This window comes from Leptonychotes weddellii, chromosome 3 (assembly GCF_054177405.1).
Source record: "Leptonychotes weddellii isolate Sample4059 chromosome 3, ASM5417740v2, whole genome shotgun sequence".
Lineage (NCBI taxonomy): Eukaryota > Metazoa > Chordata > Mammalia > Carnivora > Phocidae > Leptonychotes > Leptonychotes weddellii.
Window position 1 is genome coordinate 175903408 of NC_138371.1, and position 18430 is coordinate 175921837.

Genomic DNA, 18430 nt, shown 5'->3' on the forward strand with positions numbered 1-18430 from the left:
TCTGGAACGAAGGATGAAGGAAGAAGGAGGACAGTGAGTAAGGCGGTGGCACACGGTCCCCCTCCAGCTCCCGCACAGATGCCGCGGGTGTGAGCGGGTGTGAGCGGGTGTGAGCAGGTGCTGCCGCCCGGCTCTGCTGGGCCCCGGCCCCAAGTGTGAGCCCAGGCGCCTCCCAGGGTTTGCGGCTCCAGGGAGCCAGCCGACTAGGTGCAGCCTCCCCGAGACTCCCGGGGCAGGGGCCCCGGACGCCCCAGCCTGCGTGCCCCCAGGAAGGGACGCTCCGTCCTCCGGCAGAGGTGGGACGGCCCCTGTCCCCACCGGCCCTCAACTCCAAGTAGGAGCCAGAGGCTGTGGGCGAGGTGCCCCCAGGGCTCCCAGGTGCCCAGACGAGGGCGTGGGCAGCACCGCACACATTGGCAGCTGCAGCACGTTGTCCCACCGCGGGCCCTCGCGGCGCAGGGGGCACTGTCTCTGCTCTACGGAGGAGGCCTGGCACATTCTGGCCACCCCTCGGGACTCCCGGACTCGGGCCCCCACCGCTGTGGCAGGTGCCGGTCTGCCAGACTTTGAACCGCTGCCCTGAGGGGCGGGCAGCAGGCAGTGGGCCCGCGGCTGGACGGGGCACAGCGGCCGCGTGGACCCTCTGCCTCCTGCTTAGCCCCGCGAGAACCTCCGTGCACTGTGGGGAGGAGGAGGTACCGCAGCCGCCCGCGCCCCGGCCCGCACCGGACGAGGGCTGAGCACCGCCCGGAGCTCCGCTCAGAAAGCACCTTCTCCACGTGGACGCCCCAGCCCGAAGCGTCAAGGAAACCTCTACGGGCCGAGTAGACATTGCTTAGAACATCGCTCACCCGAAGGGCAGCCAACAGCAGGGCGTGCTCGAGAGGCAGGAACCCCCTTCCACAGACGGGGTGTCATGAGCGCAGCATTTGCGGGGCCGCCGGGCCGCTGTCCCCCCGAGAGCTGACGGCTTTGCTGAGGCTGCCTGATGGCCCTGAGACTGGTGTGCTGTAGCGTGGAGAGTTTAACGCTGTACACGAGATGTGACCCCAGTGTGGCCGTGCCTTAGAGACAGTGAAGGAGAAGCCGCCCGCCACAGTGACAGAAATTACCCTGAGGCCACATGGTTACCAGGGATTTTATTTCCTTCCTTACGCTTCTATAGGATATTCAACTATTCTAGATGGCAGATGCTTTAGAGACCGAGAAGCAGGGGAGGAGGGAACGGTCCGGGCAGGAGGACTGGCAGTGAGGCCCCGGGGGCAGAGGTGGGTCGTGGCACCATGGATGTTCCCCGTCCTCAGCACGTGGCGCCCACAGGGACACTTCCTTGGGACTGTGCATCTGGAAACATCCATCCCTGTGCACCGTCCCTTCCTGCGGGACTGACGCGGTGTCCCCGTGGTTGGTTCCGTCCCAACCCGAGCGCACTTCGCGGGCAGCTCACCGGCCCGTGCGGAGCAGAGGGGCTGCCGCCTGCGGATGACGCCACAAAGGGCAGGTGGCCCGGGCCGCCAAGACAGGACAAGAGAGACGCACACAAGCTCAGCAGCAAATTTGGTGTGGAAACAACATGGCTCTGTGTGGAGATAGCAATGTGGACCCGGGTGCCCTCGAGCACCGTAAAGAGCGGGACCCGCGGGGACAAGCACCTGATGTCCTGGGGCGTCCCTCATCCTTGCTGTTCCGTCCCCAAGAAGCTACACGGGCCCCAGGAAGACGGTGCAGAACTCCACAGTTCGGGGACGCAGACCATCCCGGGGCCAGTTACCGCCACACGGCTCCCTGGACGCACACGTGTGAGGCCGGGTAGTTTGGAAGCAGGAAAGCAGCCTGGCCAAGACGCAGAAACCGAGGTGCCAGGCGTGTCCATGTTCAGAAGCCGGGGCCTCACTTGGGAAGTTTGAACGTGTCGTTGGCCCTGATAATTGTCGGTCTGAAGGACAGATCAAAGGACCTCTGGTCGCCGAAGCTCTGGGCTCTATATTTGGCAAAGTGCGCCAGCCTTCGGTGGCGTTCACGTTCCGACGCACCGCTCCCTGCCTCCAGGGTGTTTGGGGGCCCCTCCTGGGCTGGGGTCCAGGGCGTCTCGCAGACCCCGGGCTTGGGTGCGGGCACTGCAGAGGCAGGTGCTGGCTCGGGGCCGGAGGACCGCTGGCTCCCGCCCACCGTGGGCTGGCTTTCTCCCACCTGGTGTGGCGCTCCGGGCTCCGCCTGGCTGCCCCTGGGGGCCGGTCCCCGGGACCTCCCCCTTGCACCTGCAGTGGGCACTGCTTCCGATGAGCTGTCGGGGGGGCCTGCTGAGATGCGGGATGCCATCCTGCCGGCCTGGGCCTGTGCCGGGCGCCCCGGCTTCTCTGGGGGGGAAGATGCCTGGTTCTCTCCAGCCTGGGCACCGTGTCCCCGAGGGGGGTTCTCTGCACGCCTCACCTGCTGCCCCTGCGCATGTTCTGGGCCTTTCTCACTGCGTTGGTGACCCGTCCCCACCTCAGTAGCCCCCACCTCAGCGCCACGGCCCCCCTCGACCTCCCCGGGCCGTGTCTGACCCTCTTTTGCAGCCCATGACCGAGGCTTCTGGCCCCACAGAGCTACCCCCTTCTCTGGGGGACCATCCAGCCCAATGGGCCCCACAGCCCCCTCCTCTGGCACCCCCAGGCCTGCCCACGGTTGACGTCTGTTCCCGACCTCGACTCCCTCCCTCACGCCAGCCCTTGTGAGGGACGCAGGCGGCCCGTGTGCCTGGGGGTCCGGGCACTCGTGGGGCGCCCCGCCTACCCGCTGCCCTCCTTCTGCTGCTCCAGGTGATGGAGGCTGGCGGGGGGCCCCAGCGCCGGGAGGAACCTGGTCTTTGGGCGGGACGTGCTCGTCCTCCTCGGCCTGTTGGTTCTCAGGGGGCGAGGGCGGAGGCCCCACCGCGGCACTGCCCTGGGGCGTGGGGTGAGCCCCACCTGGGGCTGGGGTCGTGTCTCCCCCCGAGGGGCTCCCGGGTGCAGCTGCGGACTTTCTGCCTCCCACCACCACGCTAGCTTCGCTCTCGGCCACGGCGCTCGTGCGTGGCCCCGCCTCCAGTGGGATGGTGGCCGGCGCCTCGGGGGCCTCGGGCTGGCACTTCCCCGAGACCCCACAGGCGCTGCTCTGGGCGGCTGCAAGCAGGTGCCTCCAGGGCCCGGGTGGGGCCGAGCCGGGCGGAGGGCTGGCGGCCCGGGTCAGAGCCGGGGCTGCCAGGCTGCGGTGTGTAGGCGGTGGGCGGCTCTGTCCCTCACGCACTGGGTGCCGCTCTGGGGCCGCGCTGTTAACGGGGTTCGGGATGTTACCTCTCACTGGTGCGGTGTGACTCTCCATGGCCCCTGTGGCTGCCACCCGCCTGGGGGCTTCAGGAGTTGGTTTGGGGCGTTCGCTGAGGGAGGTGGGTCTGTCGCTGCTGAGGCCGGGGTTGGTGCTCCCTGCAGCCCGCGGGCCGGGCCGGGCAGGGCCCCTTAGTGGCGGCCCCCTGAGCTCTCGCTCACACAGGACCTGCTCGTCCGCAGAGGTGGGACTGTCAGATGGGGTCCTGTCTCTGGGGGTGGCCTCCAGCGCTGCTGAGACGCCCGCTGGGTGTCCCATGTCGGCAGGCAGCACTTGCTGACGGCCAGGGACCGAGGAGCTGTCCCCTCTCCCTCGATTCTCTGAGACCATGGGATGATGCCATGGGGCATCCCTGCCACAGACCGGCCTGTCGCCTGATGCTGGCCACTGATGCTTCTCACAGGCCCGCTCAGGCACGTCTTTTCCTGCCGGGCCCTCAGGACGCTGGCGCTCCTTTGAATCCCCAAAGCTGTGCCCATTTGCCTTTCCCCAGGTGGGACGTCTCTGCGGAGCTGCCGCTGGGAGGTCCTGATCCACGCTGGTGGTGGCCCTTCCAGGCGGGACACTCAGGGCTCTAAGGGAGCCCCCAGCCGTGCCGGCTGCCCTGGTGCTCTCACCATCTGTCCCCGTGGGAAATGGCACTCGAGCGCTTTCAAGCCCACCCCCACCCCTGCCTCCACCACTCGGAAGACTAGAACCTTTGTCTCCACCACCTGCTGCCTTGGGCAGCATGGCAGGAGGTGGTGACATTTGGCGCGTGTCCGGCCGGGCGACAGTCACCTGGGGAGACCCCACGGCCTTGGGCAGCGTGGCAGGAGGTGGTGACATTTGGCGCGTGTCCGGCCGGGCGACAGTCACCTGGGGAGACCCCACGGCTGACTGTGTGCATCGCAGGGCCTGGACCGTGGACAACAGAAGTGGCAGGATATGTCCTGCTACCTTCTGTTCTGGGAAAGTCTCCTGGACAGCGAACAGGGGGTCTCCTTCCGAACCTAGAGTCACTCCTTCTGTTTCGTCCTCAGAACTGCAAACTGTGAGGGCAACCTCGGGGGCCATCCCTGCTCCCGCACCCGGGAGCCCAGGCCACAGGCCCACGCTGGCTTCCCCAGGCGCCCCGGTGTGCTGTGCAGTGTCCCCTGCGGGGGGGTCCCCCGTCCTGTCGCCTCCCACTGCCCCGGCATGCCCTGGGCTGGCTGGTTTGAGTAGGGACACCAGGGGCTCACCGCCAGGAAGGGCCCCACCGCTGTGGGAGGCAGAAGAGGGGGCTGGCCCGGGGACGGGCAGGGACCCCCCACCCAGGAACACCGTTTCCGGGCTGTCCGCGCGAGCCGTGGCCCAGGGTGCTGGTGGCTGTGCAGGCCCCCCGCCGGGCTGTCTCTGTCCCGCCGTTCTACTCCCCCTGGGTGCCACGCCCCCCGCGCTGGGCACGCGCCCCTGATGCGAGTGGCTGATTTTGGCGCAGTGGGATAGCCAGCTCCTGGGGCCGCAGATGACGGTGGCGATGCTGAAGGCCAGCATGGGCTCCGTGGTGCAGGCCAGGAAGCGGGCCAGTGGTGTCCGGATGCAGGTGCTGGCCATGGTGGCCGTGCGGAGCACGCGGGTCTCGGGCCAGTGCGTCCTCCTCCTCTGCAGGTTCTTCTTTCTCCCCTCCGTGCGCAGCAGCAGCACCCTGGCCTCTGAGCAAAGACAGCCGCTCTGCTCAAACTTCTCCCGCAGTTTGGACAGGACTGAGCCCCTCTTGGTGGCCAGCTTTGGCAGGGGCGCCCTGGCCGCTCTGGGCTCCTCACAGACCTCCTTCTCCTCTGCGGCCAAGAACATCTTCAGAATGTTTTTCACGGTGCCCTTCCCGGCGGGGGGGCCCTGCCGGGGCTTCTGGCTGTGGCGTGGCTCCCGGTCCTGCAGGGGGCGGCCGGCTCCCTCCCGAGCCTTCTCCAGAAGCTTACTGATGGTGGCGGTCACCAAGCTCCTGCCGGGGCCCTGCTTGTCCTTGGGGATCAGCCTCCCCACCTCCCGGGCCCTCTTGAGGCGGGGCTCGCGGCCCGCGCCCATGAACTTGGCCTGTAGGAGCTGGAAGCAGGTGGGCCGCTGCTGGCCGTCCTGGCTCCTGGGCGAGCGGCCGGCCCTGCTCTCCCCGCCGGCTGCCGTCCTGGCGGGAGGCGGCTCCAGGGGCCTGTCCTGGAGGTCAGTGACGTAGAGCAGCAGGCTACTGAGGATGGCGCGGGCGGCCGGGCCACACGTCACACTGCTGACCTTCTTTCTCAGGGCTTGGGCGTCAACGGGCTTCTCGCCACCACAAATCTTGCCGCGCTTGGAGCTGCAGGAAAAAAAAAATCAATCGTCACAGATTTTATCTTTGTTTTTTCCCAAGGTGACTCCATAGAACATTTCCTGTGGAGCAATCGCATTTCAAATACCCCAAAAGTCCGGGGGAGGACAGAGGCCTGGAAGCCTGGAGACGCAGAGACGAGGGATGCGCATGGCCTCTCGGGCCACCGTCCGCTGCCCACTTCCAGCCCGCTGTCCTTCCAAGGGCTTCGGGAAGCGGTGTTAATAGCTCCGTGGAGGCCCTTGGGAAAGCGAAAGTGCGCTGGGGGGGTTTGACTGGTTTTATAACGGACATGTTATACTTGTATGAATAGGGAAAAAGTAAGTGTAGAGAAGTAACACTTTCTGTGGGGTTCTGTGCAAAGCTAGCTTTAGGTATGAGAGATGATGTTAACGCCACAGTTATATCCTGACTCAAGAGCCGCGGACAGACAGTGGGCCCTGGGCGGCCACGGGGGCCTCAGCTGGGGAAGGTCGTGGGGGCAGGAACGGAGGGCGGTGAACCCTGGAGCTGGAGGAAGTAGTCTCTGCTGACAAGCAGAGCGGATGAGACTTGCCAGGCACACGGGGCGCCCCGGAATGCTCCCAGAGGTACCCCGCGGCTGAGGGGCCTGAGCCCCTGTCCCCCCGAGTCGCTTATCAGCACGGCGGCCACAGGCCCTTGACCTCAACCCAGCCACTGACAAGCCTCCTGGGGGTGGGTCTCGGGCACTTGATGGGGCTTCCCCTCTCCTGCGTAGCCTGGCACGGGAGGGTCCTCCCTGGTGGGCGGGGGCACGTCTCTGAAGATGCACCGGAATGGAGCCCGGCCATTCAGCCTTCTAGCAATTCCTTCCAAGCAGACGATCGCCATGCAGAGCTAAGAACCACATCCTGCACAGATGGTCTTCACGCTGCTGTTGATGCCATGAAAACGTTGGCGCGTTCTAAACGTGCGACACGGGCCCTTTAGTGCACAGCACATCCCCGCGGAAGGAGAGCGCTATCCTGGCTCGGGAAGTGCTCACGGCGAAGGTGGAACGGCAAGCTGCACGGCCCAATGTGGGCTTAGAAACCAGACTGGAAGGAAACACACAACGATACTTCTCTTTTCGTGCTTTTATGCCTTTCCCAGAAAAGAGGGCTTATAGAGGCCATACGTGTCCTCTTAAACGGCTGTGAGGAGGTGCCCGGAGCAGCCCCCAGTGCCCGGCAGTACTCCTTTCGGGGGACGTGACCGTGGACGCCTGCCCCCGCAGGCTCCCCAGAGCCCCCAGTCAGCCGGGATGCGTTCAGTTCGTGCAGAGGGGCTGTTAGTTGTCCTCAGACACCGGACAGCCACGATGACCCAGAGTGTGCTCAGCACCACCACCACGTCTCACTCTGCCGTCGCCAGGAGCCTGAGAACTTGCCTTTCCCACAAGTCTCCCGAGCCGCGGTGGCTGCTGGCCCGGGGACCCCTCTTTGAGAACCCCTGGGTAGGTCGGGCTCTCTCCCAACCCCAGACAACTGTGGATTTGGTGGGTTAGGCTCCTAAAACAGAACAGACCTGAGTCCATTCCCCAGCCAGAGGGGTGTGAGGCGGTGCGGCCGCCGGGCCGCATGTGCACACAGTGAGCACCAGCTGAGTCCGGGACCACAGCTCTGCCGGTCAGCAGCGGATTGCCAAGGGGCTCGCCGGGCACACGGGGCGCCCACGCCGCCCACACCCCAGGCCTGGGACCAGGGGAGGCAGAAGAGCCTTTGGCTCCTCCACGCTGGTTCTCAAGCACGCCCAGCTGGCATGCCCACGTCACCACCCGGCCGCTGCTTCCCCCGCCCCCAGGCCTGCAGGGATGCCCTCTCGCCCACTCCCCTCCGCAGGGTCACCAGAGACCTCGCTTTTCCTGCCAAGGCAGGCTGTCGGCAGCCACTCAGGGCTCCGCGGTCCAGGCTTCCTCCAGAGCCCGCGAGCTTCGTGTCCACGCCTTCGAAGGCAGCCCCGAGGAGACACATCCAGGGACCCGCGGCAACAGGGAGGAGCGGCCACTGTGGGACCCCGATCAGCGCAGGCCCTCCTGCCGACCTGACCGCCACCACGGCTCCGTCTCTGAACCGAGCGCTGGGGTCAGTGGCCTCCCAGCCTGACGGGTAGCTGGTTGGCCGCCGGCTTCGTTTCCCGGAGACACAAGGCGGCGGGCGGGCCCGCATCTCTGCAGTGCAATTCAGCCCAAGGCTCTGCCGTTGACCTCGTTGACCTGGCTGTGCGCCCCGCTGGTGCCCTGCGCTTGCCCGGGCTCATCTCACTTCACCTCGCTCTTTCGCCCGCTGCCGTGTGGATACGGGGCCTGGAACGCCGTCCGCGTGGCTCCATGTGTGGGGGCTCACCCGGGACACCCGGCTCTGCGCAGCTGGCCCGACACTCGGTCTCTCAGGCAGATCGCACGCGCTGAGCTCCCTCCCGGCGCCCCCACGCCCACAGTTGCCACCCACCTAGCCAGGCTCTGCAATCCCACGTTTCCCTCCGCCGCGTGGCCACCCCTCCTCCTGTGCCCCCACGTGCTCTGGCTCCTCCAGCCTCCACCGTGCCTAGAACTGGGTCCAAACTCTGCAGGCGAGGCTGCGGCCCTGAGTTCTTGGCACCACCTCCCCGTGCTGCACTCCTGCCCGCCTGTCCACGCTCGCGTCCCTCCTTCTGGGACCCGCGCTCTGGAAGACACCCACGGAAGCCTCGCCCCACCTGGAGCGTGGGGCCATCCCAGCCAGACCGACTCCCGGGCCGACGACCGGACACCCGTCTCTGCAGAGTCCAGACCCTAGCTCCGTACCTGATGCACCTGTCAGCGCGGGCTGAGCCCGTGGCTGACCGAGCGGCAGGCCGACGCCGTGACCGTGCAGTTGCCTCCAGGGCCCGTCGTTGTGCGCGGGTCCCAGCTTCGTGGGGGAGGCTGGCTGCAGCAGAGCCTACCACCTGCACCCCGCAAGGGGACCCCGGGGCCCAGGACCTCGGTGTGCAGGCGGGGCCTGGGGCAGATGCAGATGAGGGCCTCCGGACGGGCCGGCCGCACCACCAGCCACCCTCCTGGGGGCCATCGCTCACTTGGCCCTTCCATTCATCTTCACAACTGGGGGCTGAGTCACTCGATGGCTGAACTAGATGTGGGGTCATTCTGACGTCTGAACACAGGCCCCGAGGACCAGCCTTGTGGCCTCGTGCGCCCCTGCAGCTTCCCTTGCCTACGGGCGCCGGGGCCCCTCCGTCTGAACAGGAGGCAGCTCTGGAAGGGGTGCGGAGTGAGGGTAGCTTGGTGTGGACTGCACCCCATTTCTGTGCTGTCCGTACTGGACGCCTCCCGCCGGGATCGCCAAGCTTCGACGCCGAGCGCCCCTCTGTGTCAGTGTTTACCTACCAGCCCACGGCGGGGCTGACGCGCTGGGGACTCACCAGGCCTCCCACGGCTGCCTGACCCCGAACTTGAAGGCAGGCCCAGCACATTCTCCTCCGAGCCCCATACGCCCAGCCCGAACAGCATGTTGGACCGACGGGCCCTGCGCACCACAGACGAGGACAGTTGTGGGGAGCACCAGCCGTGTGTGCCTCAAAGCCAGCTTGCTTCCATCTGGTCAGCGCTCCCCAGAGGCGGTCTGGGGTCCGCGGCTTCGTGGTGGGCAGCTGCCCCTGCCGGCTGGTGCAGGCGGGCCTCCCCAAGCCCGTGCTGGGACCGGAACACCTTTCTCTGGGGACAGCATGAGTGGCACGGCCACGATAAGCTTTCCTGGTGGTTCCGTTGGCACCTCTGGCTACCAAGAGGTCACCTGGAAATACAGGGCCTGGAGGGTCAGGGTGCAGGACAACCCCCTGATTGAGACCCTCCACCCCAGTCTGGCCCCAAAAGGCCAGCAGCACCAGGTCCCTCGGGGGTCTCAGTGGGGCCTTCCTGGTGGGCAGCGCCTGGCCTTCACCGTCTGCTTTATCAGCAGGCACAGGTCCGCCCTTGTCAGCGTGTCCTCGGGCGGCGAAGGGACGTCCCTGGCCTCCGTGTCCTCTTCTGAGATATGGGGTCTCCTAGGCCCTGTTGGGCAGACCGCCGAATCCCAGGGCAGCAGGGACCACCCCCCAACAAGTGCATCCTCGGAAAGAAAGGGGAGAGAAGCCAGCCAGGATCACCCCCACAGTACTGCTCCCACGTTGTCTTCCACACAGAGAGCTGCGCCCCCACGGCGGACCTTGCTCCTTGCCAACCTGCACGCACCCTTCCCTGCCTTTCGGAGGGTGAGCCTGGGGCCGGGCCTGCCCCCTGCTGCCCTCTGGCCCAGCACACTTGCCCACTCGCCCCACACGGCCTGTGCCCTCTGGCGCCCTTGCAGCCCCTCCCCGCGGGCGCTCGGGGGACCACCTCCCCGACCAGGCCGGTCCTGCTGCCCAGAGCCATGAGGGGCAGTGAAGCTGAACCTGTGCATGAGTCAGGGTCAGGGAACCCGAGCCCGTGTTTTCCTAGAAATCAATCTGGCTAGAAGTGGTGGGCGGCCATCTGGGCTGGGGCGCCCCCAGCCCTGCCCCTGAGCCCCCCAGTTGGCCGGCTGCAGGAAGAGAGGGGCGTCGGTCCAGTCCCGGTGGATGGAGGCCCCGGCATAGAAGCAGGCAGACCGAGGGTTCTCGGGTGCCCCTCCCTCATTCCCGGGGCACGGCCTCTGCTGGGCACGTCAGTCCGCATCGCCGAGAGAGACACCAGGCGAATGTGGCCTGGGGTTATCACGGCAGCAATCAGCCCACGCGAGCAGCCGGGGCAGCTGCTGAATGGGGCTTTTTGGGCCACTTTGTGGCTTTTTGTGTGTTTTAACGTACTTGAAAACAAGCTATTACAATGGGGCAGGATGGACACAGGGCCGAGAGCCGACAGGTGGGCGGGGGGTCTCCCTGGCGTCTGTGTCCCCATGGGCTGTGGCCCCGAGAAGGTCCTGTGTCCCCAGTGGCCTCCTCGGAAACGGGGGGTGTTTCCAGTTCCCCCCCCCGCGGACACCTGGCCGAGCCTCGGGTGCTGTCTGCGCCGGGTGCCTGCGGGCCTGGGGGCATCGGGGAGGCTGCCGGGCAGCTTAGAAGCGGGGTGTACATTCTGCATTCACGAACAGCTCTGACCGTCCTGTGTCCATTAGGCCGTGAAAGCCCCTCCTGCCGCCCTGCCCCCAACCTGGGGACCCCCTAACGGAGGGGTCGGTCCCAGAGAACCGGGCCGAGGCCGTTGTGAGTGGACCCTTCCGATCATGTCAGGGGACTTACCAGGTGGGGGCACCCAGCTCCCAGAGGGGCAGCATGTCTGCCAAACCCACCGCCGCTCTGGCTTCCAGATACGAAAACACTGGGAACAAGGGTTCAACATCTAAATGCAAAACCTCTTAACCAGAGAGTCCGGGGACACGGATTAATCAAATCAGCCTGAAGTCTAGACGCATGTGAGCAGAGCGGGGACCTGCTCCAACATTGGAGCCACGGCAGGAGCGGGGGGCGTGTCCCTGAGGCCACAGGGCTGCCCGGCGCTGCCCAGCACGGTCCGGAGCCCCAGCCTCTGAGCCCATGTGCCCACGCCGAGCCGGTGCGGGGGGGACACACCATCTGCACGGGGAGGACCTGCCTGACCCCTGCTCGCACAATGTGAAGAAGCCGGGCCACCGTGGAGATGAACGATCCTGCAGGAGGGATCGGAAGCGACATTCTAAAGCAGACACGGGGCGGCAGAAGCAGGAACAACTGAGTTACATGAATCACGGTGCCCAAGAAAGTGCAGCGGCTAAAAAGACAGGGTCCAAAAAATGCCAAAAGGAAGGCCTGCAGGTGTGCACAAATGTTTCCGCATCGTACACGAGAGGCCGCTTCTGGGGCCGCCCGAGGGGCCTGGGAGCGCGACTCTGGCTGAGGGTTTGGGAGCCTCCTGCTCTCCACAAACCACCATGTACGCACCGCACTTGAATTTCAGAAGCCGTGTGTGTGCATTACCTCTGTAATGAGGATGAAATCACAAGTATTAAATGTTTTAAAATTTGAGCAGGTGTGCTGTTCACCTCATCACGTTTATGGTCTTGTTTTCTTCAGCACGTGCATTTCTCTGCAGGGAGATGGGGAGGCAGTCTACTCCTTTCAGGATTCCTGTGAACTTTTGCTGAAATGTTTTATCATCAACCTGTGAATAGACCCACTTCCTGACTCAAGGATGGATCGGATTCTCCTAAACTGCGGTACGATGGAGACAGAGTGTCCTTGCACCCGACCGGGCCCCTCCCCTGGGGCCTGCCTCCAGCCGCCAGGGTCGGCGGGACATGGCTCGGCCACAGTGAGCATGGCAGCTTACCTTCACGGTCCTCTGCTCCTGAAGGCTGTGCTGAGCGCCGTCCCCGCCCCCCAAGCCTGGGCCGCCCAGCCCAGAGCCCCCCACGCGGCTTTCTGCCTCTTCCCACAGAAAAGCACCAGCAGCAGCAAAGGTTAGTTCAGTTACTCCGGGACCCTCCTTGCCAGCCGCCCCCGGATCTACCGCCCCCCGTCCTGAGAAGCGAGGGGGCGACCCCGCGGGCTCTGGGGGCCACCGGCCACGCTCAGAGGCCGCCTTCCACGAAGAGAGTGGCCCCTGCCAAGCCGCCAAAGCTCCGTGTTAAACGTGAAACACCAACTGCTCTTTTATTCACACCAGATGCTACTTCAGAAAGACCGTGTCCGAGGTTATTTCTAGCAAGAGCAAGGGTTCTCTTCCTCAAGACTCGCAGACAGGGGCGCCCCAGCCACGGCGAGCAGCTGCGGGTCCCCAGCCACGAGGCTGGTGGAGCAGGTGGTGGAGGCCGAGGGTGGGCCTGGCAGGCCCGCGAGACGGCTGCAGACCACGCCGAAGGAGAAGCGGGGACGCACGAGGACCCTTTATTTTCCGGTTTTGTCAGGCACTCTTTCCAAAGGGGCTGGTTTTAAGATCTAGTGTGATTAAAAACGCCGGCTGGAGGTAGCGCGCTGTGGGCTGCTGGCGTCTGAGGCCAGGAGCGGCGGGGACGCGCGCTCGGTCCACGCACGGCGGTCGTGGTTAGTTTTGTCGGCGTGAGTGAGCGAGTAGCGTTAGTCGTGCGCGGAGTGAAATACACGATCGTCCCCGAGGCTGTTTGTGCTCCCGTGTTTGGAGGCTCGGGGCCACAGACCCGGCGTGGGGCCAGTGATGCCTCTGGGCCACGTGAGGGCAGGACAAACATCCTCGCAGGACAGACAGTGCATTTCCTACGGCAGGTAGGGTTCTGACATCGGGGGAGGAGAGAGTTAAAATGTGATTATGGCCAGTGAGGCGCACACCCAGGAGGGCCGTGGGCCGCCAGAGCTGGACGCGGCTCCCCACGGAGGGGCGGTGGCGGGAGGGCTTTACTTCTCCTCTGTGGACAGGTGGTACAGAGCCTCGCCCAGGCGCGCCAGCTCCTCCTTGTGCTCCAGGTCCTGGTACAGGCCCGTGGGAACCGCATCCAGGCCGTGCAGCAGCCCAAACAGGCAGCCCGCGATGGTCCCCGTGGCCCCGCTCTCGCCTGGAATGAAACGCACGTCCTCAGGGGCCCCGGGGTCGAGGCGGTCGGGCGTGGCCCGTCTCAGAGACCCTCAGGGCAGCCCCCTCCCCGGGGCCCAACCCAGGGGACTTGCTGTCCCTCTCCCACCCTCCCTCCTTGCACACCCTGACACACGTGTGTGCGGATGCCCGGGCCGTCCTGGGGGCCGGGCACTCGGGGAGCTCACGTCTGCGGGCGCTGGTGTCTCTACCACCTCAGCACCAGGGACCGAGGGGCCCGGATGCCCATGGAGACTCCATGCTCAGCTCGAGGTGGTGTTTGCCAGGACTCCCCTCATTTCACACCCACAGGGGAGAGCGGGCACCGGGAGGCGGGGAATCCCTCGTCCCAGCCGCCCCTGGAGGGCTCGAACCCGCGGCCGCCTGATGCAAAGGGCTACAGAGCCCTCTCCGGCTACAGAATCTGTACCAGCAGGATCCCCACTCTTAGCCTGGTGCCTTGAAGGAGAGGGACGCACACCCCGGCTCCCCCAGGTGCCCTTTTCTCGTGACCCCAACTCCAACGGCCACTCGAGGCAGCACCACGCCCAGAGAAGGACAAACATTCCGGGGGGTCAGGAGGCCGGGCCCTTGGACGTCCCGGGAGGGTGCTTTGGGGTGAGAAGGGGGTGCTGGTCGCCTGGAACCCAAGACCATTAAAGAAGGTGGTCTCACCTCCGTGACACATGGCCCGGTGGCAGAGCTCTGCCCAGCTGTCGCCTGCTCCTAGGAGAGCGTCGTAGGCGATCATGGGGGCATCGTGGCCCCGCCGGCCCCCTCGGCCTTCCGAGCTCCATTTTCGGTAAGCCTGCAGGAAGAGCCAGGGGTCAGGGTCATGCGAGACGTGAAGCCAATGTTGGCTGGAGCGTGAGCTTCCTGGGTTCGTTCAGGGTGCCACTGGGCACCTACTCACTGTGCTGCACTGCCCCAGGGCTGGGGTGACCGTGCCCGGGAAAGATCCCCTTCTCATGCTCCTATGGATGCAGGCATTCCAAAGACAAACAAACCTGACCACGTGTTGGGGTAGCCGCCAAGTCTGTGGTGATGGAGCCACGCGACCCGTGTCTGAGCGGAGCATGGGGCTAGCGGGCAAGGGTGGGCCGGGTGGTGGTGCCGAATGAAGCCTGGGGGTGCGCCATGAGCGGAAAGGCTGGAGAGAGCCGGGAGCGGGCAGGGGCCGGGGTGCAGACTGGCCGGTCGCACCCCGGTGCCCTGGAGACAGAGTCAGCTTGGTTTGGGGCAGCACCATCTGCAGGACCGCACACCAGGGCCTTCCCGCATCCAGGGGAGGTCCCTGGGGGGCACTTAGAGGGGCGGTAGGGAGCACCCGAGGAGGAAGGGTGGGCCCTCCCTCTCCCTCTCCCCTTGCACCGTCCGGACACCTGGAATGCAGATGCTCTGGCTGGAGCCGGAGTGGCCAGCTTGGAGGACAGTGTGCCCTCAGAAGACAGAGGGCCACACAGAATGTCCTCAGCTCCTCACCGCAAGGGACTTGCAACTCAGCTTTGGCATCCGTGGACATACGGGTAATAAGTGTCTATCCTGGCTAAGCCACAGTGACTCAGGGTTTTCCCTTGTGCTACCAAACCCGATGCTGACCGTGTCAGCCAGTTAGGGGTCTTCTCAGCATGAGGACAAGGGCCTGCACAACCTTATTCATCATGTACGACTTTAAGTCCTAGCCCCTAGAAAAAATGAAGTGGAATGGAACATCTTTAACAATCGTATTTTCCCCAAACTTTCTAGCACGTACCATGCTTTAAATGAGAGAAAATGGAAAGATAAAGTTTTGTCTGCTTCACACATGCTTCCTCCAGGAAGGTTTCCACACCCGCCCCCGCGGCTGCTCTGGGCCCCTGGTTGCTGCTGGAGGAGCCCCAGGCCGGGCACTAGACGCGGCAGGAACACGGCGGGGACCCCAGGCCGTGGGACCCCGACAAGTCCTGTCCCCAGCCCTCGGACCCGGCAAGACTCACCTTGTCCCTCGCCTCGGAGTCGTAGCAGTCGGGGAAGACAGCTTTGCTTCCCGTGTCGTCGCTGATCTTTCTCTCCTCCAAGTAAAACTGCCATTTGGCTTCAAAGTAAAACCAGTGCTCCTGGTATTCTAAACATAAAGAACGGGGTGGGCTGCACGCGCGGGGTGGGAGGTGGGGGCTGAGCCCCACCCGGTGACCGCTCTGCGGCTCGGTCATGCTTGTGTCTGCAGCTACTTTGGAACCAGAGTGAGGAAGGTGGAGACGGGGCCCAAAGCGACCCCAAACCTTGTTGACTCTATTCCGAACCCAAGGCCGGGACTGCAGTGCTTCCAAGAGCATCCCCTTGAAAATTCTGAGCCTGTATCTCTTCCCTGATGCAACGCAGCCTGGGAGGAGGCATTTCCTTACTCCCGGCTGACCGCCCGGCGCGCAAGCCCAGAGGGGTTGAAAGCACCTTCCAAAACCACAGGGTGAAGAGGACGTTCGTGGCGGCCTCCTCACCAGCCCGACGGAAACTCCTGGCTCACGGGGCACAGCGCTGCCCGCGGGAGAGGGGACGGCTCGGGGGCTGCAGGCAGGCCCCGGGACAGGTGTGGGGATGTGGCTCCAAGTCCGAGGGGGCCAGAGGCCCCTGGGAAGCTGGCCGAGTCTGCTTTACAGAACGAAAAGCAGAGCCGACCTAAGGTTGAGCCAAGACGACCGGGCCCGATGGGAAGCCCCAGCCGCCCTGCAGAGACCAGCGCTCGGCCCGTGTGCGGCCGCCTCTCTCCCGGCCGGTGGGCGGCCAGGTCTGGGAACAGATGTCCAAGCAGTAAGACAGGGAACTGTTATGCCATTGTCTTTGCTGCCAATGGGCACCACCTAGCAGAAGGCCCTGGAAGAATCGAACACGACCGTCTCTGGACGATTTGGGGTTTCTGTTAAAAAGGGTGTGTTTCATAGGAGGTCATAAAACTCCAGGTTGAACACATTTAAAATTAAACAGAAAGAAGAGTCTCAGATTTTCTGACCAATGCCTGTCCTCCCTGTTCCTGTCCAGGAGCATCTCCGTGGCTGTTCTGTGGGAAACCCTGGGGGAGGCCAGAGCTCTGGAGACCGTCCCCGACACAGCGTGAATGCACTGCGTGGCCCACACTCGGCCCTGTTGACCTGTCTCTCCCAGGTGGGAGGAGGTGGCCACAGGCAGCCTCACCTGCTGCAGAGAGCCCGGGGTAAGAGCGACTTAAGCCAGGAGAAAATAAGGCCAGTGTGGAGCTCTGTTCTATAATTAAGTCTATAGGGGGACACTTCAGTTCACGGTGGGCACGAGGTTCTCCGCTTCCCATCAGAACGGGGCCCAGTGGATGAGAGTTTCCCCACACTGCAGAAGGAGAGGCAAAGTTCTCCTTTTCAAGTTGTTCTGGAAGCTTCTCCAGAGGCATTTAGAATGAGTCCCCGCTTGCGGAGGGTGACAATGACTCATGGGTTTCCTGTCTCAAGACCTCGGCCTTGGGCTGCCCAGAAAACCAACAACCTTGCTCTTGCACTCACACCCGCAGCCCCCTCTGCCCCGGGACAAACGCAGCAACTTACGCCAGAAACCCTCCTGGACAACTTGAGAACATCCTCACGCAGCTCCCATCCCTCCCAGAGGGAGAGAGCCCTGTGGAGGGCTGGCCGCCCGAGGAGAAGCCGTGGGCTTCCTAGTCCTGCACCTGCTTCTCGCGTCTGGTCCATCAGGCCACCACTCGCCCAACCGCAGCTGCACCGCAATCCCCTAGGACCTCTGCTGGACAAGCTGATGGATACCCCACTGGGGGCCAAGGAGGGTGTGTGTCGTTTGACGGCGGGTTTGAGGTAACTGGGGACAGACAGACATTCCTGGGTGTAAATGTCACCAGTGGGCACAGATGCCCGTCTGGCCTTCGTGGCAGCAGACTTCGGGTCAGGCCGTCCATAAGGTGCAGGAGCAGCGCAGACGTCAGTGTGGGTGTCCCTCGCCCGTCTCCAGGGAATGGGCTACTTAAGGACCATCTGGAAAACCGAACCTAAGCACGCACCCCTCTCGTCTCTCCGGCTGCCGTCAGACAGCAGGAGGCCCGGGGTCGGATTGCAGCAGCTCACACTGTGCCGGGTCTCCTGGCTACTGGGGTCCCCTGGGCAGGTGTCGTCCTCCGCCAGGGGTGCCTCGGCCCCCTTGGTGGGGTCAGCCCTCGGTTTCAGTGTGGGGCGAACTGTCTGGGAGCCCTGTGTGTCCAAATGTGCCCCGAGGCTGAATCAGAGCAACCCGTTCAAGTGCGACAGGAAGGGGGGCCGGGCTCACCTGCCAGGTGCCGGATGGTCTTCTTACAGTATTCCTCAGCCAGCGGGATCGTCCGCATCATGTCCCTGCCCCACTGCTCCAGAGGCTTCCCTTGTGCAGCATATGATGCAAACAGGGCCGTGCACAGGGATCCGAGGAAGCCTGCAGGGCGGGGGGCAGAACAACACAACGATGGCATCTGGGCTCGCGTCCTGGGCCGTTGCCCTGTGCACGCTGGCCTTCTGTTTCCTGCACAAAGGGATGCCATGACCCCTAGCAAGGGCCATCGTGGGGACAGATGGTTCTCAGCACAGAGGAGCGCCGCCAGGCCAGCCCAAGACGCACGGAGACCACAGCCACGCAGGAAAGGGCATGGCCATCTCCAGAGACGCTCTCAGTGGCTCGCTGGCCACTCTGGGAGGCATCGCCATGGGCTGGGAGTGAGGGTCCAGTTCTCAGACCCACTACCGTGCTGACCACCTGCCATCACCCCGCCCCCTCTGGGTATCCAGCATCTAGGACGCGCACACGGTAACACGACCACAACGCTTGCAGCCAGCCGTCTCTGGAACACTGGACAGGAGCCGACATGCCTTCCCTGGCGTTGCCCGCATGCCATCAAACCCTCAGTGTTTCATCAAATCTTTCATTAGAAACAAATTATATGAGGGGCGCCTGGGTGGCTCAGTCGTTAAGCGTCTGCCTTCGGCTCAGGTCATGATCCCACGGTCCTGGGATCGAGCCCCACGTCAGGCTCCCTGCTCAGTGGGAAGCCTGCTTCTCCCTCTCCCTCTCCCTCTCCCCCTGCTCGTGCTCTCTCTCTCTCTGTTGAAAAAATAAATAAAATCTTAAAAAAAAGAAAGTGGCCTTGAAAGAGGGAACAGTGGCTGGGCAGCAGCGAGCAGTCTGTGGACCTGCAGGGGCTGGGGAGGGCGCGCCTTGCCAGGATTCAAGGTGGTTACAGGTGTGGGAGTTCCAAGTCCTTC

At 64.4% G+C, this 18430-nt stretch overlaps 2 protein-coding genes across 4 annotated transcripts in view; both read right to left on the reverse strand.

The window, feature by feature from the left end:
* Positions 1-1124: 1124 nt before the first annotated feature.
* LOC145720719 (uncharacterized) lies at positions 1125-12347 on the reverse strand. Of its 3 annotated transcripts, none has more exons than XM_081815243.1 (3): positions 9074-12347; positions 3315-5659; positions 1125-1936 (listed from the first exon to the last, which is right to left on the reverse strand). In XM_081815243.1, the coding sequence occupies exons 1-3, from the start codon at positions 9139-9141 to the stop codon at positions 1701-1703; spliced, it is 2649 nt and encodes an 882-aa protein (XP_081671369.1). In that variant the 5' UTR covers positions 9142-12347; the 3' UTR covers positions 1125-1700. The 3 variants fall into 3 exon arrangements, with proteins under 3 accessions (XP_081671369.1, XP_081671368.1, XP_081671367.1); XM_081815242.1 differs by having other exon boundaries at positions 2776-5659; XM_081815241.1 differs by having other exon boundaries at positions 1777-5659; positions 9074-9444; positions 9536-12347.
* A 163-nt stretch (positions 12348-12510) lies between these two features.
* Positions 12511-18430, reverse strand: part of LOC102731684 (inactive ADP-ribosyltransferase ARH2) — a 17276-nt gene continuing 11356 nt past the window's right edge. Inside the window, exons 4-7 of the mRNA XM_081815244.1 lie at positions 17466-17606; positions 15164-15291; positions 13863-13995; positions 12511-13170 (exon numbers count right to left, since the gene is read on the reverse strand). Of these exons, the coding sequence (XP_081671370.1) occupies positions 13013-13170; positions 13863-13995; positions 15164-15291; positions 17466-17606 (560 nt within the window). The 3' untranslated portion in view covers positions 12511-13012. The remainder of the gene's footprint in view (positions 13171-13862; positions 13996-15163; positions 15292-17465; positions 17607-18430) is intronic.